Consider the following 24,810-nt stretch of genomic DNA (forward strand, 5'->3'; position numbering starts at 1 on the left):
ACAGTATGTTTGTTCAGGTGGGGTCTTTACTTACACATTTATCTAGGAAACAAGAACATCAGTTCTGCATCTTGACACCTATGGGAAGGATGATGTGGTCATAGCTGTCTGGAAGATGAAGTTTGTCACAAAAGTTCCTTTCCTGGTAGCATTTTCCCCATTTGGCAAAGCTCCTTGAGGATCTGAAGCCATCCAAGATGTTGGTTCAGGACTCCGAATGCCTGGCTAATGCTATGAGTGAATTGGAGAGGACAAAAGGCTTGGATGAAGAAGTCCACTTCATCTAGCCTGCATTACTATCCAATAAACAGAAAACACCAAAATTGTCAGAATCTGTGTTTGCTACTAAAAAGGTAGTTGGGAGATCAGGTCAAAAAACCAGCATGTGTGTAAGTGACCATGTAATTGTAGAGAGAGACAGTCCATTTCTCATCAGAATTTGAGGTATTGTGAAAGAAAAACTAAAACAAACGAGGAAATACACACATTTTGGTTACTTGGTGGAGGAAATTTGGACCTAGCATCTTAGAGTAGTACGGCACTTCATTACATCTCAGATTAATTTTCTTTCTTTGTAATGCTGAAGTTCCTCCCATGACAAACTCTCAAAATGATGACAAATCATTATTGGGCTGATTTATTGCCTCCAGCAGAAAAATGATAGCTCTGAGACTGCAATCCAGGGCTCACTGAGCTCAGCAGAAGGATTTCCATTTATTTCAGCGCTCCATTACAATGGGTGCTATATTAATGGAAACAGTACTTAATGTAGATGGATTGCTATTATAACACAAGTTGGCATGCGTACTTCATGTATACTGTGTGGGAATGCAATTAACTTTTTTTTTTTTTTAAATGGAGCAATATTTTTGTTTTGGCTAAACCATTCAATGATGTTAAGTAATTGAAGTGCAATACTACTGTTTCCACTATCAGCTTCACTATTTGTATTCCTTTGCTCCATAATGCAAGCTGAGTTTTCTAAGCCTGTGTTACTGGAATTTCTCTGTTAGTGAAAGTAGAGTAATATTTCCAGGCACACATCCAGCATCATGCTGCTTGCATTTCACCTAAACCTTGATTCCTCAGACATCCCAGAGATGTGGCTTGTGACCTTGAGGTTGCAGTATAGCCACAGGAGCCAGACCATGCTAAAAATTACAGAAGTTTCCCTTTTGAAATCAGCACCTAGCTGGTTCTTCACTGACAATGCACTAATATCATTCCATTGGACCTGACCTCTGGTTTGAATGGTCTGCAAGGAGCCCATTGCCTTTAATTCAATTTTTAAAATGGTATTATCCCTTTTTTTGCACCTTTGTACAAGGGAGGCATGACAGTAATTAATTTGTATCTAGGGTTATCTCGCCTTTTGCTGAGTTTGGATGTATTTTGAAAACAAAAATCTCTAGGGAAATTATCCAGCTGTCAGGAAAACTGAGCTGTAGGTGCAGAGACACCTGAATTGGTCCTGCATGGGCCAGCTCAGGCAGCATACTACCTATAAAGAAATCCTTCATGCAAATTTAGAGACTTTCCTTCTGGAGGAAGGTCAGAACTGCTGAGAGTAATAATGTGTAGTCCCATCTTGGTGTCTCAGCTCTCTGTTACTTCAGAAAGGAAGAGCTGATTTCCCTACCAGTATTAGAAGATACACACTAAATGCACTTGCCATGCAAGTTTACCGAAGACAAGTAATTGCTTAAGTGAATAATTGCACTTCAAGAAGTGTATCCTGTTTTCCAGAAAGACAAATTTCCCATCATGAGGTGAAAGGAAATGAGGATTATGAGCTTTTAGGAGGAATCTTCTGCACATTAGGAGTCTTCTGCTGAGAAAACTGTTTAATTTCCTGCTTTTGGGCAATTTGACAGCCCTTTGTGTTTGGGAGCTCTCCAAGCATTGGGTTGAAGAGGAGGGACAGTATATGATTGCTGCAGTCAGTGAACATATAATTTATGCAATTGGAAATGACTAATGGTAAACTTCCCTTTTACTCTGTTCAGTAATGTCATATTTGGTGCCAGATAAGGGTTGCTTTAGCAGACTTTCAGTCATATGCCTGTCTTCGCACTGTAGACTTCCAAGGGAAATGTATGCTTTAGCTGTCTGAACCTTCTGGATGTTCTCTCTCTTACCTAATTGTTAGCATTTTTAGGCTGTCCATCAGGGTTGTAGCTGTGCCACCTACCTTTGTACATATAATGTACATGTAACTACTATTAAGAAAAATTTTATAATGGAACTTAAAAGTCTGTTCAAATTGCAGGTAAGTAATAAGTAAGGCATACGTTGTGCATCTTTAGCATCTTTGTTCTGTGGCGGTCTGGAAGTGCAAATGTGTTTCACAGCTGAGCCTCATTCCTGCCAGAGCTGGAGTCGGTGTTCGGGCCGTAGCCCGGCCGGCAGAGCCATCTGCTGTTCCCTCGGTACAGCGGTACGGCCCTTTCAGCCCCGGCTGCTTTCCGGCTGAATTGCAAGCACTTAGAAGTGGCAGCAAAGTTCATTGCTAGGGAAAGGATGATTTCTCAAGGAGGTGCCAGCCCTACTGAAATGGGTGCTCGTCCAACCCTCTTTCCAAAACTCAGGAGAGCTCTGTGCGGGTGAAGGTAGGGAGTATTCACAAATCTACCCATCCATCATCCAGAAGTTTTGTGAGGTTTTATTTGCTATTGTAATAAAATCAATGATAAATTAGTATTCCTTATTTTGGCAGGTTGGTTTTGAATGCAGGCGAGGTGGGCAGTGTTAAGAATCCTGTCCCTAACGTTTGCGCTCTTCTCTCTTGTGGTTGCCTTCTCATTGCACTATTTTTGCCTGACTGTAGCTCTTTCTTTGCCTGTAGTAATTCCTTTGTATGGCCCCGTGGTTTGACAAAAGAGTGTTATTCTCATGAATCCTGTCAGTCCCGAAAAGGTGCACTCATGTGACTGAGGGGCAGCTATTAACCGTAGGAACACAGGAATTGCTAGAACCCCGCAGAACACCACTCCACTGTGTCCCTAATCCTCGCTCGGGCTGTGACCGCTGCAGGGAGTTTAAAGGAAACACAAACACTGCACTGGTTTTAGGTTGTCTACCCATATCTTCTATCCCTCCCTTTTTTAAAAAAAGAAAATAAACAAAACAGCCTGTGGCTTTCTTTTCAACCAAGACTTCTCAATGTTTCGAGGGCAAGATATAGTAGATTTTGTTGCTTCCTCGTGTAGTTTATTGTGCAGTTGAAAATGCACTGGATTTACCCTGCAAGATTCCTGTGAGCCTTGTCAAGGATAGAGCCAAATGCATCCTCTGTAGTACAACTGTTATAGCTGTATATGACATAGTAGGAAAAGCTCGACTTACTGATCAATTTATGCCTTGAAGCATGAAAGCAGGTAGAATTTCTTGATAACAATAAAATAGTTCTGTGTGATTTGTTGTCACAGTTATGCTTTTGCAAATATAAACAAATCAGAATTCACTGAAAGCACCTAATCAAGTGTTGAAAATGTGAGAGTGAGTCCACAGCTTCTTGATTGCTAATTCTTGCAAATAAAAGGAACAGTAGATAAAGATGTAAGTGCTTATACTGAATCTCAAGAAGTCCTACCTTTGGTCTTAAGTAGTATGTGTAATTTTTGTGTAATTTCCTTCTCAGTAGTTTAATATAACTTTTGATTGAGGAACATCTCTTGCTACTTCTAGAAGATACTTTTTTTGTTAAAGCTAGGATTATTGCATGTAGCTTACATGCATTTTTTAAAGTCATATTTTGGAAATTGTTATCTTTTTGTGATCAAGATAATGCTGTAAATGCAGATAGGTACGATGGGGGAAAATAATTATTTTTATGTGTTAAATACTGTATGCAGATGTAAATCTGTTTTTTCCAGCAAATACCTGTATATATTTTTAAGGCCGGCTCTGCAGTTAAATGGAAATAAATGAGTTAAATCCATTTTTTCAGGATATATAAATAGCTGATCTAGGCTGGTTATCTTCCAGTGCTGACCCTGTGCAATCAGAGGATATTAATGGGAATAGCTACGCCCACTTCATCCTCCTGGATAATCCTCCCTACAATACTCCAGGGGAAAGCAAGTAAACAACTAGAAGTAAACAACCCCAAGCTTTGATACCTGATAGAAAACTCGAGCCCGCGGTTGTGTTTTAGAATAAATTCTGACCTCTCCAGGTTTGAACTCTTAATTCTGTAGTAAAGAAATTGGTTACAAAATCCTACTCATTTGCAGTGTAAGTCTTCTGCCATTGTGATTTCCACTCATATAAGGGGAATACTAGCTATTTAAACACTAGTCACCTGTCTTCAGCATATTATCCTTGGGTGGCAAGTCCGGAACAGGTCTACATATACACATGTATACATGTAAATATCTCCCCTACTGATTATATCCGCCCTGTATATATCTGCCTTACTGACATAAATCTAGTTCTTTTGAGGATTTTTTGTAGATTTCACTGCTAAAAAATTCAACCCTATGTGTATTCCCTTTCAATTGCTAGGTTGTCTTTGTATTTAAACTGATTTTTAGGAAAGTGTGTATTTCTTCACCTTAAAACTATTCTCTATCTTTCGTCTCACAAAGTTTAACAGTTATGATGAGTTACGGGTGGGAATTGGAAAACAGAAGCCTCAGCCCTTTTTTTTTAGAACTATTCTGAATAGCTGGAGAGAATAGCTGAATAGCTGTAATCTTTTGAAAAGATTGCAAATTCATAAGGGAATAATAACATCTCAATTTTTACTTAATTAACAGAATTCCCAAATCTGAAAAATGCCATCTTATCCTAATTAACATGTTCTTTTATAAAAGAATGCTTGCTGTAAACCCTGAGGTGAGAAAGCCACCAGATGTTTGGGGGCTTTTTTATTTTCCTTTGTTTCTGGAGACAAGTTCTCAGCAGATATTGAAAAAAATATCTCACATGATAAATCTTGAAGGTGAAAATAGTATTTAAAAATATTGCTTCTCTCCACTTACCTCACCATGGTCAAATTTTATCACAGAGCATAGCAGGACCTCCAGAGAATTGAAGTCTGTCACTCAGATCTGGGATGTGGTTGTAAGTAGGAATCAGCAAAACTGAAAAGAGTGGGAGAGAAACAGGAGTGTAACCTGATGGACCAGAGATCTCAGAGGTGATTACATCTGCCTGCTTCTCATCCCATGGCTTTTTACAGTGATTGTAATATTCCTGGTACATACAGTATATGAAGATGATAGCCTGAGAGATAGACTTGCCTTGAGCAGGGTAGATGAAGTATGAATCAATTCAAATATAATAGAGGAAAAGTGAAATTAATACAGCTGTGCTTGGGGCATTTGTTACTGTCAGCAAAGCTGCAGGCGCTTGTGTCACAGGAGGGTAATCTGGTTTGTGCTTTTATATTATCTGGGGAAATCTCTGAGCATTGCAGCATGATACAGTGGAGGTTTTGATTGACTTATTCTGCCTGTATAATATTCAAAACAGTCATTCAAGCAAAATCTTTTATTTTAAAACAGCAGCAAGAATAACAAAGCTATTGCTTGTGACCTGTCTGCAATATTTGTGTGGAGAGTAGTGTGCCCTAGGCAAAGTGAACTGCAGGGTTGGATGTACCTCATCTTTGGAGTAGCTCCAGGTTAGATTTGCAATTTTCAAGCCAAACTCTGTGGTTCTCAAAACCAACATGGTCATTGGATCAGGTGCTGCCTTGCTGCAAATGTCCTGGGCTACCATGAGTGTGTAGCATTTCCCACTATCTGAGGTCTTTGAATTGAATGCAGGTAATCAACTATCATCATCAGCTGATCACACAGGTTTATAAGTAATGATTGGATGTTGTTTTGAAAGAGGTACTCTTGTTCAAATCAATTTGGGGGTAATAAAATAATTTGGGAGCGGCGCAGCAGCTGCTATATTAATTTTGTTGGCCGATGCATAGAAATTAGAGTAGATGATAATTTCTCTTTCGAAGTTCAGGAACTGTTAATAACTTTAGCTCTTGTAGGCCAGGCAGAGGTCAGGTACTTAATCCAGAAAAAGCTGATAACATAAAGTTGTTCCTTGATTCCCAGTGGCTGTTAGTAGGAGATTCCAGGTTTTTGCCTATAAAAAAAATATTTATGAATCTACTTTATCTGTAACAAGTACAATATACTAGAAGTGTAATAAAATGCATCTTCTTAATGTAGAAGCCCAGAAAAATAAAAATAATAATAATTTAAAAAAGGCATAACTTATAGAAAGGAAACAAGGGGACAGAAGTAAGATAGGATATGTGGACCCAACAACAGTCGTATTTTTGGAGAACCTTTGTGGAACCGAACAAGGAAAATCCTTAAAAATACAGAGAGCTATGGTGAAGGAGACATTCCCTCTGACTGGTGGGAGGTGGCTGTGGTAATAGGATGGAGCTGAATCTCTGGATGGTGTCGAATCTCTGGATGGTGTCTTGGTGATGAACTGAAAAACTGTGTGCTCTGTTTTTCCAGTATAGTGTGACTATGCCAGAAGCATAGTTATGTTTTATAGGAAAGGAAAATAGAGAGTTAAAATTAAATGTAATAGTATCATCTGCTGACTGTCTAGGTAAGTAGAAAAACTTCTGCCAGTTGCAGAGAAAGTAGTGTTGTACTTCTAAAATTTTGTGCTAATTGGAATTGTCTGTGTGTATATGTTAAAATTATGGTTAATGAGTGGTGATGAGTAGACTTCCTGGTAGTAAACATGATGTTCTGAATGTGCAGCTTGTTTAAAATGCCATGGTTTTATGGAAACATGGAGCAATCCTGCCATGGACATGCCTAATATAACTGTAAAGGAAGTGTTACATTAGTAATGGGCATTTGTTCTCTTAATTTTTAATCTATTTCTTATCTTTTTGATTCATATACTTTTCAAATTAGATATAATGTCTACTTTGCTTTTTCTGTTCCAGCGAATTCGAGAACTAGAAGATAAAATAGAACTTCAAAAGAGGCAACTCAAAGAAATTGAGGAAAAGGTAAATAAATTCCTGAACAATGCCAATGGATTTTTCTTCCATACTAAATTATTTTCCTCTGTTGCGTTGACGTTAATAGTACTTAACCTAGTATCACAAAATCTATTTTAAAACAAGATAAAATTTGAGTTCAAGCTATTACTGCATGAAATGAAGCTCTGTCCCTAATTTGCTCAAAATCATTTGCTATCTGGGTTTTCTATCAAGTACAGAAAGGAATCAAGGGGTCTGGAGAGACACCAGACTAGAAGGGGAAGGATTTGCTGTGGTTCATATCAAGAAACAACATAAAGATTTGTCTCTGACAGAATTGGTTAGCTCGGCCCTGTTCTTCAGATAACATTGCTTTGCAAAACTTGCAAGTACTGGAAATTAAAACAAAGTTAATGAGGTGCATGGGACAAACACTACAAACAGATATTTCTTGCTTTAAGATAGAAACAAGTTCCAAATTAATATCCTGGATCCTAAATCTCTCCTCTTTTGAAGAAGCTCTGATTGAGGCTTAAGACAGCAAGTATATTTGCATCACTGTGGTCCCAAACAAGAGATGGCAAGAGGTTCCTGGACTGTGGGCTCAAGTTTTTCCCAGGTCTGTGGAGTTTAGGCTGTTCTGCAGGGCATGGGCTGACAACGGGGCTTTCTCTAAGCCCTAGCAAAGTGTTTTAGTTATGTTGCTTTTGCTAAACCAGTGCCTAGATCCCAAGATGAGCCACATCATCTCAGGTTCGTTTTCTCCGGTATATATGGGTACCTAATCCTACATAAACCTGCTGCTGGGCTGAATGGAGAAGTTAGTGGAGTTTTCAGTCATTGTTTTCTTCTTTTGGGATCAGAATGGGGTAAAAGAGCAAAAGGAAGGCTTTCGGAGGACTCTGAATGGGAGGTGGAAGAGATCAGTGGTGTTTGCAGAACTGAGAGAGGCTTTGGGGAGCAGCTCGCTGGATGTGGGAAGGTTTCTTCCTCACCTCCTCAGCATTCACTAATGTCACTGTCCCTTCATCTGCTCGCAGGATGTGGTAGTCCTCCCTGTGTCACCCTCTGAGGGTATTTATTGCACTTCCAGCAGCTACTCCAATTCCCTCAGCAGCTTCATGGCCCCTTCTGCTCCCACAGTAGTTGTCTCCCCTCTGCAGTACCTCATCCTGTACTTTTTGAACTGTGCTATCCAGCTGGGTTTGTGGAAGAGCCAGGAGAAAACTGTGACAAGTTTGGCTGTCTGCTGATTTGCTAATTGTCACTTTACATCACCCCCACTGCCCCCTGGCTGGGGCTAGTCTGTCTGCATCCATCCGGAAGGCAGTGGTCCCCATTTCCACTAGCAGAGAAACATAGGCAGTATCCTGCCCTTAAAGGGCTCTTTTGCTGCCTTTGCCCTCTTCTGCCCCAGACCACTTCTATACCTGAAGCTGTTCCTGCCTAACAGCCAGTGATGTCTAAGATGCTACAATTAACTCCTCAAAACAGAGAAAACTTGAGGGTTTAACCCCAGCTGGCAATTAAGCACCATACAGCCGCTCGCTCACTCCTCCCCTCCCCGTGGGATGGGGAGGAGAATTGGAAAAAAAAAGTAAAACTCATGGGTTGGGATAAGAACAGTTTAATAATTGAAATAAAATAATACAATAATAATAATTAATAATAATAGTAATGAAAAGGAAGGTAACAAAAAGAGAGAGAAATAAAACCCAAGAAAAACAAGTGATGCACAATGCAATTGCTCACCACTCACTCAGCCAGTTCCCAAGCAGTGATCAGCCCCTCCCAGCCAGCTCCCCCCAGTTTATATACTGAGTGTGACGTCCTATGGTATGGAATATCCCTTTGGCTAGTTCGGGTCAGCTGTCCTGGCTGTGTCTCCTCCCAGCTTCTTGTGCACCTGCTTGCTTGCAGAGCATGGGAAGCTGAAAAAAATCTTTGACTTAAGATAAGCACTACTTAGCAACGACTAAAACATCAATGTGTTATCAACATTATTCTCATACTAAATCCAAAATACAGCACTGTACCAGCTGCTAGGAAGAAAATTAACTCTGTCCCAGCCAAAACCAGGACAAAAGGTGATACTTCCACATGTTGATTATTGCAAATATTAGTGTTTATCCACCTATTCTAAAACATCAAAATCTCTAGATGTTGCTATTGCCAAAATGTAAGCCTTTAATGCATTGCCATTACAGTTTACAGAGTAGGTATTGGATTAGGCAGACTGCTAATTTTGAAAATGGAAGTTAGCATTATTTGTGCTAGTTCATCAGTTGAATGGATGGGGAAAAGTATTGGAAAAGGAACAGCTTAATCACAAGCTTAGCAGAAAGCTGGTAATGAGTTAAAATGATTAATGTTCTCTTTGCCTTAATGTTACATTAGCAGGAGATCTCAAAAAAGCTTCATCATTTTCTATTAACAACCTTCAACTCCTGGATGGGTGGAGGGCTTCCTTCTACCTGTATTACATTTGATTTTTTTCCTTGAGATTAAATCCCATTCTGAATTTGACTGTCTGAAGGAAGATTGTGTTGTCAGAGAATCAATGAATGATATACTTCTACTTCATTGTTCTTCTGAGGGTTTAATATGTCAGTGGGTGCAGACTGATACCTACGCGCTGCTGATACTGAGCACAATAATTTCTTGTGGAGAGAAGTCTTATGCTTTTGAAGGAACAGCAGTATTTATAGCTAAGCCTCATTGCTGGCTGTAGCTAAAGGCAATGCACCACTTATACGTAGTGTGTCATGAGTATGGCTTTTTATTTTCCTTTAAGAATGGATTCAGTTTTTAAGTTTTATGTAAAATTCTGTCAAATCAGAACATAAGGATGACAGCATTTTTGCCCTATAGATTTTTCAGCAAACTGTCCTGCTTCTAAAGGCTATACAAAAGAATAATGTAAAATCTCAGTTGATGCATGAGGAACATGTGCTGTTTAAACACATCAAGCTTTTCTCACAACTGATTCTCTACCATTTAAGTTGCATTTAGTTTGTGCCCTTGGCTTGGTAAGTCTTGGTTCAGGAAAGCTTTCAGGAGTGTAATTGTAAGTACTTGCTTAACTGAGTCACAAAGCCAAGCCTAATATTTCTGAAGTTACATAATCTACAGGTGTTATTGTTTGTAAAGCTGCCCTCAAATACTGAATTTTGTACCCTGTTATCTCTTTTTACAGTAAGGTTGGTATACTATATCTCTCTTTCAGATCAACTCGATTAGTATTGATGTAAGAGTAACTGATATAATGTCATTGAATTTCATATTACATATCTTACATCTTTTTTCTTTTCTTTTTTCCTCATTTTCTTTTGATCTTATGTTATAGTTTTTGTTCCTTTTTTTGTTTTTTTCACTAGCATTCATTCTGTGGCCTTGATGACACAACTGAGCCAAGACGTGTGGTTGGTATTCTTTATATTTCTTTGTACTCAGTTTTTAACTCTTAGATTTTGCCATGTTTTGAGAATTGTCTTCATAAGACCCTGGAACTGTGGGGGAGGGTATACTGGTTTTGCTTGCACGGAGAGGAAGAGTCACCTGTAAAATCCGACTTGGATGCCTTCAGTTACCTTCCTAGACTTCTGCAGAAAGTCGTTGGGTTTTCAACGAGAAATGAATTTGCATTCTAAGACACTGACTGCCCTAACTGCAGTGGGTGCTTTTCAGTTCTGCAGAGCAGGTACATTTTGTCTAAAATTTCAGCTATTGCTGCAGGATCCTACCTTCTGTCATGCCGGATGGAGAGGTGGCAAACACTGTTTGGTTTTCAGTTTTGTTTTCTACAAAGCCCTGTAAGCATCACCACCCATGCAAAAAAGGCGTTAATTTTACTTCCTCAAGATCCTTGAAGCCATGAAATACGTAGGAAATAATAACCTAATTTCCCTTTTCTGAAATGATGTGAAGGTTGCAATGTGATTAACCCTCCATGTGCTCATGCAACATGGAAAGGGCGAGGATGAGAAACCTCCATGTCTCTCCCTTGAGACACTACCATCATTCCCACTATCCTTTCCACAGTGTCCTGATCCATTCAGCTCAATGCAAAAGACAGAGTGAATTTCTTCAGCTATACCAGGAGCTATAGTGGCAGTGCTCACCTTTCACATAGAACAAGAGGGAAATACAATTTAGAAAATGAGTCTTAGCCCTCTTCCCTGGAGCAATGCAAGTTGCACCCTGCCTTTCAGGAAGGATGGTAACTCAACAACCTAATGGTTAGACGATTAAGCTATGGTTTAAAACTATTGAATATTTACACAGCATTTTTGTTGTTGTTTTGTTTGTTTGTTTGTTTGTTTGTTTTAAACAGAAAATACACAATGTTTTTACCTTTACAATTTTTCCAAGTTTTTTCTTCTTTGGAATCTGTTGTGAATTATATTCATGGAATCTCCTTATAGTAGGAAATGCAGTTAATCAAATCCTTTGAAACTGCTATCAAGTACTGTATGATGAAGACATGTGATGACAATAGTTACCCAAAAAAGCTATTATATTTACCTCATATTAAGCTTGAAACAGTATTTTCTTCTGCCCAGTTCACAAGGACTTTTGAGAAATCAGGCCTGTATTATCATGGGCTCTTTTGGGGGTTTATTCAGCTCCCAATACATTCAATTATCATCTTTCAGTTGATGCTCTTGGGAACTGGCTCTGGTCTTTTATTACTAGTGTTGCTGCATATTTTTTATATTTTGCAATAAAATGATGGTAGATGCATATGGCTGGAATGTAATCCAAGGGTGTTATTGATTTGTTACAAGTGCAGTAGCTTTCTTTTGGTTGCTAGATGGGTGTTGAAAATTAGTTGAAATTGAGCAATATTTTTACAGCATTTTGAACATTCCTTTTGAAATTTCCTTTATTTTGTCAAAAATTGAGCATACGCTTATAAAGATGTGTTTGAAGAAAGGAGGAGCCTTGTGGTACACTATTCACCTTACCACAGTTTGAGTTGAATTTTCTGTTCTGTGGAGATCGAAAATGACAGACACTGCTTTGGTTAACATAAGTCTGAAAGAGCAATGTTAAAGGACGTCACCAAGCTACAGTTTGGAGTTTCATCCACTTTTTTGCTCTGGTCCTGCTTAGAGGTACTAACATCTGGATGAACATATTTGTTTTTAAATACTGTGAAAAGTATACTGGCCACGTTTAGAGACACTTTATAAATATTCTATAAACTTAGTGAGACACCAGCATTTTTAAAATTCCATTTAAAATATTTTGAGATACTGTTGGTTCAAAAATTTTTATGAGTTCAAGGCTTAGGCCTGATCTATACACTTCTGTGTTGACACAGCTGAAAGTATTATGGGTCCCCTTTGGAAAAAAAAAAAAAAAAAGAAGAAAAAAAAGAAAAAAAAAATTACCAGTATAGTCTCCAGAAAATACATTGTGCTGATATAACCTGCTATTCTTCCTGTTAACAGCAGCTATTTAAATAGTTAAATTCAAGGTTGGTGACAAGCATTTTGAGGGGATAACACAGGGATAATGGCTGTGTAGACACATTGCTACTCAACTCACATTTCTAGGACTGCATGTCATATTGTGGTGCTAGTGTGGAGGGCAATTTCCTTTAATTCATCTTGCCAGAGGTGAATCTGTCTCTGATTAATGTAACACAGCAAAGCCTATTTTAAGAGACTTAACTACAGTTGGACTCTTGAACATTGTTCATTATTTCAAGGCAAACCAGGTGATTTACTGGTAGTAATTGTAGTTCTTGTTATTTTGAAGCTAATATAAAACTTTTAGAAAGGGATTGTGGTGTCTGTGTATTTAGGGCTGGATGCCAACACTTATTTCTAAATTAATGTTATCTGTCTAAAACTCAACAGACTTTTTTCTTGGTTTTGTTTTCTGGTTTTTTTTTTGTTTTGTTTTGTATACAGGCTATTAAAAGAACCTATGGAGTGAACAGCTGAGTCCACGTGCAAAAATACAGACAATATTTATTGAGCAGCTTTAAATTGGTGCATTTTTTTTCATAAAACAGTTTGCATAATACTTGAAGCTGCAAAATATTTAAATTTAAGATTAGAGATTTTTTTTAAGATATAGCTTCAAGCTGGAATGATTTGATAATCAAATAAGGACCAGCACATCATAAACACTGAAAAAAATCTAAACAGAATTTACACTCTCACACCAATCAAACACTGGAAAAAATACAAGTGCAATTACTGGCTGCTATGTGAACTGTTATCTACCAAATGGTTTTCTTACAGTACTGAGATCTTTGTCTCCATACTGCATGCTTTCAACAAACGTGGTTTGCATTTCACCCAGGAAACACAGAATCTCCTTTTTAATATCTATATAAAAAAGCTAAGTGTTTGACAATAAGTTCTCTATAGTAAATAGCTGACAGGAAAAAAACTGTTCAAAGTTGGAAACAAATAGAGATTTACAACCCTGCAGTGGTAAAATTCATATTAAATTCATAAGTTGGAAATCCACAGATGGAGAAGAGATGGGTTTTGGAGAAAGGCAAGATGGTAGATTGAACTAAGAAAACTTTGAAGTGGGTAAAACCTGCATAGGAGAAATTATTTTTTTAATGTTTCTTGAAAATTAAGGCAATAACTTGTAAAGATAGCACTAGAAGAATGGAAGATCCTGAGGTGGCCTGAGAGGTCAAGAAAAGAGAAAGCATGATGCGCTGTGCTCAGTTATCTCTTCAAGAAGAAAGAGAGGCTTGAAGAAATGGGTGTGTAGACAAATGTGATAAGCAGAGAAATAGTTGGAAATAAATATTTGGAAATCATGGCATCCTCCCAGGTGAAATAAAAAAATGTTGACATTAGCTACCAGGAAGCAAAAATGGCACAACCTCAAGTAGCAGAGGTAGATAAACAGTCAAGGACATTGACCACCTGAACTGAAAAAAAAATTTTGGGTGAAGCACAGAGTGAAAAAATGAAACTTGAAAAGAGTTGTTTAAGATGGAGAATGGTTAGAAAACTCGGAAAGTTTAGGCTTTTCTTTCAAAGAGGGAAAAGCAAATCATTGTGTCAGAGCTGGAAAGGCAATATGAAGAAATAGATAATTTTAATTATTTCTGGAATGTTGAGGCAAGCTGAAAATATTAAGAGCACAATATTAAAAGATAACTTTCTCCTCTCTCACATTTTCTTGAAAATCATCTTTGCGTTAAAAGGGCTACATAGAAAGCTACAGAGAAACAAATCTGCTCCCATGGACACACTGAACTCCAACATGAACATAGAGTGGAATAAGATGGTTACGATAATACATCACATAAAGTGGAAATCATGATTGAAAAAAATAAGATAAGACAAAGAACAATCAAGGCAGCACAAAGAAAACTGAGGAAAAGATTTCTCATAGCAACTGAATATCTCACTGTTGAAGGTGCAGGAATCAGCCTCAAAAGAAGCCAGTCTTAGATAATTTTTAGGCTCTGATGTAAGACCAGAGATGTACTCTTCACAAAGAATCACCAAACAAGATCATTTACCTGCTGAAGGAGCTGAGGCACTCCACAAGATTAATTCAGTCAGATGCAGCAAACTGTGGCTTGTGTGAGGGACTGGATAACCCTGTTTCCTGGTACAAAGCACAATTCAAATTGGAAACAAGGATCATGCAGAACTTTGGAAACTTGATCCCCAAAAGAATGTATTGCTCACAATGCGTTGTTCGAAAGGAACAAGCATTTAGAGAATGTGTTTTCAAATAGAGATTTTTTCATGTTTTAAAGCTTTTAGCAGTGTGATGACAGAATGTGGCAGAATGAGGTCTTCACTGCAAAAGGAAGAGTTTTGGCATTACGCTGAAGAGGACCGCAACGGGAGATAAACAGATCTTGAGATAGCCAAACCAGGTGCTGATGAAGGAACAGAAATTGGAAAGTGTTATTCACTTGGCAAACACTCTTTCTTCTCATAGACATAGTTTTGGTCATCACTGCTTTGGAAATGAAACTATAAGCACAAACATGGGACAGTCAGAGCGTGTGGCTGCAACGGTAAGCGCACTGCAGGGATAGGAGATGGTCTTCTCACAAGGTAGAAAAGGTATGAGCAGTTTTGTTTTCTTTTGTGTGTGTGTGTTTTATTACATTGTCATTTACACATGGCAGTTTTGTCAAAGGAACTGGCTGATATGGGTGACATTTTCCACGACATTCAGGATGTTTTTATTCTGCTCTGAGCTAGCAGTATTTGTAGTTTTGGAAAACTAAGTATATCATTCCAGTCTTACTATCCATTGGTATTTATTATAGACCTGGGAACAGGTACAGTGTGTTAACTGACTGGATTCAGTCCATGCAAGATGCTGGGCCTGATTTTCACTTTCTGTGACACAGCTTTTAAATCATATGTCCCAGCTGTATAAGTGAAGAAGGAAACAATAAGTTTTTCATTTCTGATATCAGTCATAACAGCTTTCCTGGTTTTATGCTGAAGTACTCAGTAGTTTTCAGGATGAAGCATCAGAAGTGTAGAGCCTAATGGATCATGAGGTTTGCGATCAACTTTAGAAATTGTTGTATTAAGTTTCATTATATTAGTGAATAAAAGTGCACTTACAAACAAGAACCTGTACTAGAAATATGTGAGTAGAAATCAGTGTAATAATTTTAAGTGTCAGTTTATTTCCTGCCTGGTCCATTCTCACTGCTTTTATCTGTTGGCTACTTCCTGCAAAATATACCACTAAGAATTTTTGGTTTTACAGCTTATGAGTTGGATATTAGGCTGGGGCACAGCCTAATGAAAGTTACATTAATCTGGCTTCCACTGTAAATTGTTAATGAGCAGAGTAACAATGTTCACTGTTATTATATATTCCTTTTGCATTAGTGTTCAGGGATGCCCATTGTCAGGGAGCAGGATGTCTGTTCACTTTACAAATAATAAATACAGATAAAATATTAGTGTCTCAAGGAGCTCAAAATCAAAGATACTGTTCCATTTGGGAAATTATACAGGCCAGGGGAGAGCCATGATTTCATCTACAGGTCTCAGGAATGCATGGTCTCTGAGAAGTGAGGCTTGCTAAGTCTAGAGAAGATCACAAAGTGGTTTGAACTGTGTTGTCCATGTGGATTTATACTTCGTCTGTCTTTCCACACTTGTAGCTTTTAAGTAAGGCTTCCCAAGGGACTGAGGAGTGGATGAATCTTTTCAGCTCTAGGTCCTTGTGTGGTTGACATAAGGCCAGTGAGTGATACAATGGGCCAAAAGAATAAAATTCTATGTAATTCACCATATGTGTGAATAGCACATATCAAAACATGGGACAATAGGAGAAGAACTATTTGTTTATTCTTTTTGCATTGATTTTGTGCTATTTTCTGCTCTTCAGTGGCAAAAATAAACGTTACTTTTTTCTTCTTTTTCTTTGCTCTGTAGATTCAGCAATTGTTTACAAAAAAAAAGAAAAAAGTAATTGCATTATTTTCTGGAGAATAGGCCCAAACTCACTGGTTGAATTCCAATTACAGATCCAATTCCAAATCAATACAAATGTAGCAAAAGCAAAGGCATTTCACAGATGTGAGTTATAGGACTATACTTATGTCATGGTTTAAGCTCTGCTGGCAACGAAGCACCATGTGGCACAATCCTCCTCCTCAGTGGGATGGGCAGGAGAAAATATAATGAAAGGCTTGTGGGTCGAGATAAGGACAGGGAGGGATCACTCACCAGTTATGGTCTCAGGCAAAAACCAGACTCAACTCAGGGAAAAAAAGCAAAATCAATTTAATTTGTAACCAATCCAATCAGAGCAGGATAACAAGAAATAAAACCAAATCTTAAAACACTTTCCCCCATCCCTTCCTTCGTCCTGGGCTCAACTTCACTCCCAATTTTCTCTACTCCTCCCTGCCAGCGGCACAGGGGGACGGGGAATGGGGGTTGGGGTCAGTTCATCACACGTTGCCTCTGCCGCTCCTTCCTCCTCAGGGGCAGGACTCCTCACTCTTCCCCTGCTCCAGCGTGGGGTCCCTCCCATGGGAGACAGTCCTCCACAAACTTCTCCAATGTGAGTCCTTCCCACAGGCTGCAGTTCTTCACAAACTTCCCTGGTGTGAGTCCTTTCTGTGGGCTGCAGTCCTTCAGGGACAGACTGCTCCAGCATGGGCTTTCCCATGGAGTCTCAGCCATCTTCGGGGGCATCCATCCCCTGCTCCGGTGTGGGCTCCTCCCTGGGCTGTAGGTGGGCATCTTGTCCCCCGCTCCCCTCCATGGGCTGGGGGTGACAGCCTGCCATCTCACCACAGGCTGCAAGGGCATTCCCTCCTCCCCCGCTCCTCCTCCCCCTCCTTCTTCACTGATCTCTGTATCTGCAGAAGGTTTTCTCTCGCATTCGACTCCCCTCTCCACTGCAGGTTTCTCCTTCTTAAATATGTTACCCCAGAGGCACTACCACCGTCGCTGATGGGCTCGGCCTTGGCCAGCGGCGGGTCCATCTTGGAGCCAGTTGGCATTGGCTCTGTTGGACATAGGGGAAGCTTCCAGCAGCTTCTCACAGAAGCCAACCCTGCAGCCCCCTCCCCTGCTACCAAAACCTTGCCACACAAACACAATACAACTTACTGAAGAGAGTTTCTGTAAATGAAGGTGAACTGCAGGCTGAAGGACTTTTACAGCTATTGCTAAAAGAGGCAAAGGAAAAAAACCAAACTTAGCTGCCTTCCCAAGCCCAAGTGTAAGAATTCATTTTAGGCATGGTTTCATAACCTCTCAGGGGTGAAGTAGACTTTAAAGTAAAATACTGAATGCAGAATTCCAAAATACCAGTTAAATATACTGAAATAGTCATAGATCGCCTTTTGAATGGGAAATATCTTTTTTAAATTTTCTGTCTTGAAACAATAAAAACATCATACGTTTATCCAAAATAAATACAATTTTTTTTGTGATAAACATACTCAATTTTATGAACTCCTCTATTTAGTAGAAAATCATCCTCTTTTCAAAACTTTGATGCCTAATTCCTTCATGAATTAGTCTAATTGAATCTTTTATGGGGATCTCATGTTGTGAACTGCAACTCCTTTCATACATGCTGAATTACTTTGGGGCTAATGGAATGAGACTCTCTCATAAATAATAAATTTGTTCAGAATCAAGAAGGACTGTTCATTTTGTCATCAGAGGCTTAGACTGCAGTACATTGAGAACCTAATAATTTGGGGTTTTTTCATCATGGATCCTTCATCTGGGGGAGAACAAGAATTTTGTTACTGTATTAAAATGCCCAGTAATGAAGGAGTTGATATCCAGAATTTCAATGTTAAAATTGATACTTCCTGGATTTTCCAGGAATTAGAAGATGCAAGCATACCTGATGAAAAAGTAAACAGTGCTGGAAAAGAGAATTTGAACCTCAGAGTAAAAGAGCTGGAAAAATCGGAGCAAAAACTGAAAGGTGATCTAGAAGACTATGTGGAGTCAGATTCTGTCCTAAGAAATAGGTAAATAAAAGGGGTTTTTGCATTCAAAATTAATGTGATATGACAAATGTACTCTTCCCTTTGCTCCATGTACTGGCTATCAAATGATACATGCAAAACTAGCAAAAAGAAAGACTTTATGTGTTTTTAGGGTGCCTGATAAGATGCATGTATGTGTTTTGTGTAGCTGTCAGAATAGAAATGCAGTATTCAATTTTTTGTTTTTATTGTTTTAATCGGATTTACAGCATCATCTAAAATCTTGTTGCAAATAACCAGACAGCTTTCTCAGGATGTTTCATTCTTAAATACTTCTAAAGTGTAAATTCTGTTTGTAAAATATATCCCTTTCCTTTTAAGAGTTAATTTGGAATTTTGTGTTGCAAAAAAAGCTCGTTGTTTCAGAAAGCTTCATCTAGTTTAGTATGTTATGCTAATCATTACAGTAGCTAACTGTGCCATTAAGCATTAATTATGTAGTTGACTAGAATAATAAGATCAAGGTTTTGATAGTCAGCAACTGCACTGTTCTAAACAAAGCCAAATAGTTTAAAGGATAGAAATTATAAATTGCATTCAAAATAATTATTTGTATGATTTCTTAATTGCTTTGATTCATCAAGGGATTTGGCCAGAAGTGTTTTAATAATGGGCTTTTTGTCAAAATAATAATGAATCTTTTTTGAAATGGAAGCTTTCATAGGAATAGGCCTATTTTAACAAAGATTTAGGGGAGGGGAAGATGGGAAGAACTTTCTTTAATACCAAAATAAAGAAAGTATGAGAGAACAGTTCAAGGAGAGCAAATGACAAGCTGAAACTTGCCCAGGGTATAGGAAGCCCATTTTCAGGGATCTTGGGTGGCCAGTAGAAAGAAAAGAAATCCTGTGCCTGAAGTTCTTGTGGCTGAAGCACAGACAGATGAGACAAGGCATGATGTGGAAGGCAGAACTGTTGGAAAAAAAAGAGAAGCAGAGTCAGTAGTTGAAACTAGCCAGGGCAGAGTTTTGGGCTGATGTGGCCCGTTTCCTTTGATACCAGTGTTAGATTATGTGGTGGGGAGGACCTGTTCTGAATCCTGTTGCTTCAGAAATATGTTTTTATGTGAGACTTTTGAATGAAGGTAGTGTTGTCATGCTGGGATGGAGGTAGCTGGAAATTTGGCAGGTAGGGGCAGTAAGACAAAGCTAGAAGAGAGAAATGAGCAGGGGAGCTGAGTGGAAGAGTGTTGAAGGTTGAATGAAGAAATTCAAGGAAGAAGATATGGTATAGCACAGTCCTGAGGGGCATACAGGGTAATGTGTGCATCTCTGAGATGAGAAGAGGAGGCTCTAGTACCTGCCACAGGAGATGAGAGGCTGGAAAAAAATTCTCAGTAACAAGAAAAAGTTGTTTTAGAATTCACAACTGTTTAAAGCACTGAGAAGATTTTAATGTGTAGGCTGAAAATGGACAGAAAACCTTAAGGAAAACATGAAGCTTGCTCTCATAAAATTATCTTATGTATTCCTCCTGTGTAGAGGAATCCCATCTCATCACACCTCATCATGTTACACTACCATTTTAATAGCAACAGGTGAAGTGAACCTATATTTTATCAAAATCCAGCTTTGTGGACAAAGTCAATACAGTTATGCACTATAGGTTTCAGTACCCGCTGTGAGGTATGTTACAATTAAGATGTTTTCCCTTTAGTCAGTGAAACACACAGTTACTCGTGGGTTACCTGTAATTGTAATTTTGATGTCATTTACTGTCATCATAAAATTTGAATTTGCTAACTATGAACGTAGCAAAATCCTGTGATCAGACACATGTGGAGACCAAAGTGTTGTGGTTGTCTTTATGGTAAGTTGTTACTTCATATAGCATGCCAAGCTTCAGTGAACATTAATCTTGTAAATGTGTTTGCTTATGGTTTTCATATTAAGCCAGCAGAGAGAGAATGGACATAGACGTTGTCTTTAACATTTTTGAGAGTCTCCAGTGTAATGTGCAAACCCCAGTAGACTTGTTAAGAATTAAGTGTTTATTATTAGTGATCAACAATTTGTTACTATTTTATTGTTGGGAGAAAAATGGAAAAATAAAGATAAATTGATGGATTGGTGATGACTGCTTATCCATCTGGAACTGTGCTGTGTGGTATTTACTTAGCAAAGATCTTCATTCTCACTATCACAGGATGAAAGAACTGGAGCTGTCACACAAAACACTTCTCGTGACGATTGATCAACTAAACGTGAAGTTGCACCAGGTTGAAAATGCAAATGTGCGTGTTAAAGGGAAACTGCGAGACATTCGGGAGGACCTGATCAACTTGGTGAGGAGGATATTGTTTCAAATGACCTAGTTTAGCTTCTCTTTGTGGTAATAATTTATAAGTCAGTCTCATATCCAGTGACCTCTCTGGTTTTAAGCAATAAATCATCTCAGCCTTTCTCTTTTTCTACAGCCAGAGGAATCAGAAGAACTTTTTGGTCTTTTTTGCCCCACTTTCTATTTCTCTAATACTTTTGACAGTATTACCATTATTCCTCTCATTCAGGCCCTTGATCTTTGATATATGCTCCCACTTCCTTCTTTCTCCCCAGAACCCACTCAGCGTACTCCTTCTCCTTAGGTCAGACTTTATCTTTCCAGCCCCATAATGAAGCATTTTTTTGATTCCCTACCATATGTGATACAACAGCACAATACAGCTAACACAGCCTGTTTTCTGTATAAAATGCAGCTGCTCAGCCCGTCAGATGAGTCTTGAATTGCTCATGCATTTTCAAGCTGGGCCCCACCTGCTGTTGCATCCACTTCAAGCTTCCTGCTTAGCTTTGTGTCCTCTTCCAGCTTTCCCAGACTGGTTTGGGTCTTACCTTCTTTCCTGTGATGCATTGTCATGTGGGCCACCACTCTGCAAACCCCCGCCGGTGAGAGCCCTCCTCTGCAGAGTGCCCTTTGCTGGAGCAAGCTGACCCGCTCCCTCATAGCCAAGAACATCCCACTGCTGATTGCATGCCCTCGCAACTCCCTCTCCCCCGTGTCTGTTCTGCAATTGTCAGCTGTGCATGGAAAGCCTTCAGTTCTCCCGAGTGCTAGTACTTCTTCACAGAAATGTTTTGTATCAGGAAGGTCAGCTGTCGGCTGATAACATATACAACAGGTATTTTTACCTAGTTTGCACAGCTCATTGGATGGATCCATGGCAATGGAGAAAGAATGAAAGTTTTTCAGGGACAGTCTACAGTGAAACAATGTCTTTTGATTCTATTTATCATAAGATACACTCTTATTTTCTCAGCATTTTAGGTCAAAGTTGAATACTCTGACAGGACACTAGTACCATGCGGCAAGCCTCGTAAGAATGAATAATAGTCTTCGCTTTTTTAAGTAAAAGTGACATATGTTTTTCAAGACTCAGGAAGCTTAGACAGACAGTTCCCATCAACAGTTAACCAAACAAAGTATTATCCCACACCTACCTGACTTTGCATAACATTTCAGCCTAGTGTTCCTCCTGTACTATCCTTGCCGGTGAACCCCTCAGACAGGAAAGTACCGAAGAACAAAGAGACTGACCTAAAGAAGTCCTTGAAGAAATACAGTAATGTCTCGCTGCCTTCAGTCTTGCTTCAAAGTTGCCACAATGGCCCTATGATACTGGTGGCTCTTACTCTGCTCGAAACAAGGGCAGCATGGGCAGCATGAAAGCCTCCTCTGTCTTTCAATGACATCTTTCACCTCTGTGTGTCTCTGTGTTCAAACACACTTTGGTGCAAATGAAAATAGCAAAGTCTTTCTCAAACTGATTCAAAAGGCATCTGCTCCTTTCTCCTTTTTCAGGGGGTTCATACAAGGAGCTGACAGATGACGGGTATGCTGAAGGCAAAGGGCAAAACCTGGGTCTCTGGAAAGTGCGTGTTCTGTTTTCTGTAATAGAACCACAGCTTCTCTGCCTGTAACATCTCAGTGCTACACTACTGTCAGTGTTAAGGATCTGTTACTGTATAGTTCAGAGCCAGCTGTATGAATTCCAGTTCAAAGATTTCTTTTGATTTAATATGTACTGTAGAACATGCAAAAGAAAGTGTTTTAAAACTTCCTGTATTTTATATAGTAGTAGATAATGTGCGTGAGTTTGTGTTTTGTTTGTTTGTTTCCTACTGAGATGTTTCAGTGATGGCTGAAATGACAAAACAGTAGGTCAGTTTTGCTCTAAATGCAGGATTTTACTGGCTTTAAAAAAATTCTACTTATGTCATTCCTGAGTTTTCAGAAAACAAGGGCAGAATTATTGCAAAATTAAGAAAAATGTTAAGGGAAGAAGAGATTTAGTATTAAGATGTTAACCACACAACTCACTGAAATTACAGGTTGAAAACCAAGAAAAGTCAGAGAAGAAGCAAAAGGAAAAATTACATTGGCTTCAGGAGCAGCTAAAGACAAAAGAAGATGAAATAAAAAGCCAGTCAGAGTATTTTGAGCACTACAAACAAAGGCAGAGACAACAGACAGCAGTGCTGAGAGAAAGGGAATGTTACCTTCGAAATGAGGTATCTAGGCTGGAAAAGCAAGTCCTCGATCTTAGTGCCCATATTGCTCTTTTGACATCCACGTTAGAAGAGGGAATGGTGCAGTATTTCCAGCAGAAGCTGGAATCAGCATCCATTGGGACTCAAGGCTATAAACACTCTGATGTGGAAGTAATGGAATTGAAAACTTGCATTGAAAATGTGGAGTGTGACATGAAAAGCCACCTCAAGGCCTTTCAGCAAAATCTGAAGTTCTTAAGAGAAAAAGAGGAGGACAACAGAAGACAACAGGCAGACCTGCTGACTGAACTCCAGTGCTCTCAGGACACTGAAGACTTTCTCAGAAGAAAATTGGAAGAATCTTGCCATCATGTTTATAGTCTGAAATTATCTGAAATCAAACTACAGGAAAAAATGGAAGAGCTTTTGGATGAAAATAGGGCTTTAAAAGATCAAGGTAGGGTGACATTGAAAAATAAGAAAGAAAAGGACTCACAACTTACAAGATTGGAGAATGAAGATGACAGTGTTGACCTGGTAAGTAAAAATAAGGCAAAATATAATTAGCTTTTATCTTTATATCACCCTGGATTACACTTTTCATTAGGTGTGCGATTGAGATGCAAGTGTAAGGCTTTTTCCTTCGTGCATTTTTTTCCTTTATTTCTGTTGATGCATTAGTACTTCACAGTGTCTAATTCACACTCACTGGCATCAGTAGTTGGAGCTTCATTGCATCAGTGCTTTTATTAGGTGCACATTGAGGGCACTTCACAAATCTTGTTTCCTTAAGTTTTTAAGAGACGTGCCCAAGGCAAAAGGTCTCACTCAGTTGGCACTAGAAGTAGAGCCTAGAAGACCTTCGGAGACCTCTGTCTTGTGGACACCATTCAGTGGAGGAATACACATATGGTTGGGTGAGTTTTCACATGTTATTCATGCCCAAATGCTGAAGAAAAAAGCACAGCTGACAGACAATAAATCTTGTCTATGGATTTTCTGGATAATGGTAAACAAGGGAAGATGGATACAGTATTCATGACTGGGAGTGAGTTGAGATATTCAATGGTTTGTAGCTCCGTAGCGTTGTGATATGCCCTGAATACACTGAATAGGACTTGTTTGCTTCAAGCACTTCACTCCAGCATTGCATGGGAAAGCTCTGCATATGCTGTAATATGGCATTCAGCTTCTGCCAATTCATTTTGCTGACGAAGAACAATTCTTTTCACAGAGGGGACTCAAGCAAAGTTTTATTCTTTATGCACTAAGGTGGAGGGTAGAGGATTTGTTAAATGCAGTGAAATCAGCTAAGCCTCACACTCGGCCACTCCATTCAAATGGTGACCTGATATCCCAAGAACTCTCCTGATTTTAACTGCAGTTAACCAAGAGGTAATGGGCGTGAACAAAAACCCTTTAGTATAGGAGGACAATCAGAACTGGGAGAAGGTAGAGAGGATCTTTTGTCCATAAAAGCTAGAAGAAATAAAGACAAAGTTTTTAACCTGGTAGTTGAACGCACCTTTGCAGACATGGTTATTTTGTACCACTAGTGGCTCTACACTCCCAAAGAAGTGAACTCCAAGGATGTTGTCTTTGTGTGAGAGAGAAAGAGTGGTAAGATCATCCTGCAGTAACCGTCAGCACATGAGTGACTTTTGTGGAGAGCTCGGAAGCTGTGCCTCACAGCATGTGTCTCCATAGCTGCCCTGAGGTGGCAGAAAGACTGACTGCTGTTGCTTATTTTTATACTTAACCTGAGCCATTGCTATGGTTGCTTTAGCTAGTGAGTTCACTTTTTCTTGGGAATGAAGAATAAGGTTTGAAAATATTTTAAGATATTTCTAGAGGGACTT

General features: G+C 39.0%; 2 protein-coding genes across 3 annotated transcripts in view; both read left to right on the forward strand.

Annotated features, from left to right (window-relative positions):
• The window catches only part of JAKMIP1 (janus kinase and microtubule interacting protein 1), a 172,611-nt gene extending 154,211 nt beyond the window's left edge, over positions 1 to 18,400 (forward strand). Inside the window, exons 21-24 of one of the 2 annotated variants that reach the window (XM_030024298.2) lie at positions 6,929 to 6,994; positions 10,345 to 10,389; positions 12,889 to 15,036; positions 18,295 to 18,400. In XM_030024298.2, the coding sequence (XP_029880158.1) occupies positions 6,929 to 6,994; positions 10,345 to 10,389; positions 12,889 to 12,921 (144 nt within the window). In that variant the 3' untranslated portion in view covers positions 12,922 to 15,036; positions 18,295 to 18,400. Of the gene's footprint in view, positions 1 to 6,928; positions 6,995 to 10,313; positions 10,390 to 12,888; positions 15,037 to 18,294 lie in introns of those variants that run through there. The other variant, XM_030024305.2, reaches the window with a different exon arrangement.
• Positions 18,178 to 24,810, forward strand: part of C1H4orf50 (chromosome 1 C4orf50 homolog) — an 84,262-nt gene continuing 77,629 nt past the window's right edge. The window contains exons 1-4 of the mRNA XM_041123147.1: positions 18,178 to 18,446; positions 20,711 to 20,748; positions 22,263 to 22,333; positions 22,793 to 23,488. Of these exons, the coding sequence (XP_040979081.1) occupies positions 18,178 to 18,446; positions 20,711 to 20,748; positions 22,263 to 22,333; positions 22,793 to 23,488 (1,074 nt within the window). The remainder of the gene's footprint in view (positions 18,447 to 20,710; positions 20,749 to 22,262; positions 22,334 to 22,792; positions 23,489 to 24,810) is intronic.

Source organism: Aquila chrysaetos, chromosome 1, assembly GCF_900496995.4.
Source record: "Aquila chrysaetos chrysaetos chromosome 1, bAquChr1.4, whole genome shotgun sequence".
Taxonomy (NCBI): domain Eukaryota; kingdom Metazoa; phylum Chordata; class Aves; order Accipitriformes; family Accipitridae; genus Aquila; species Aquila chrysaetos.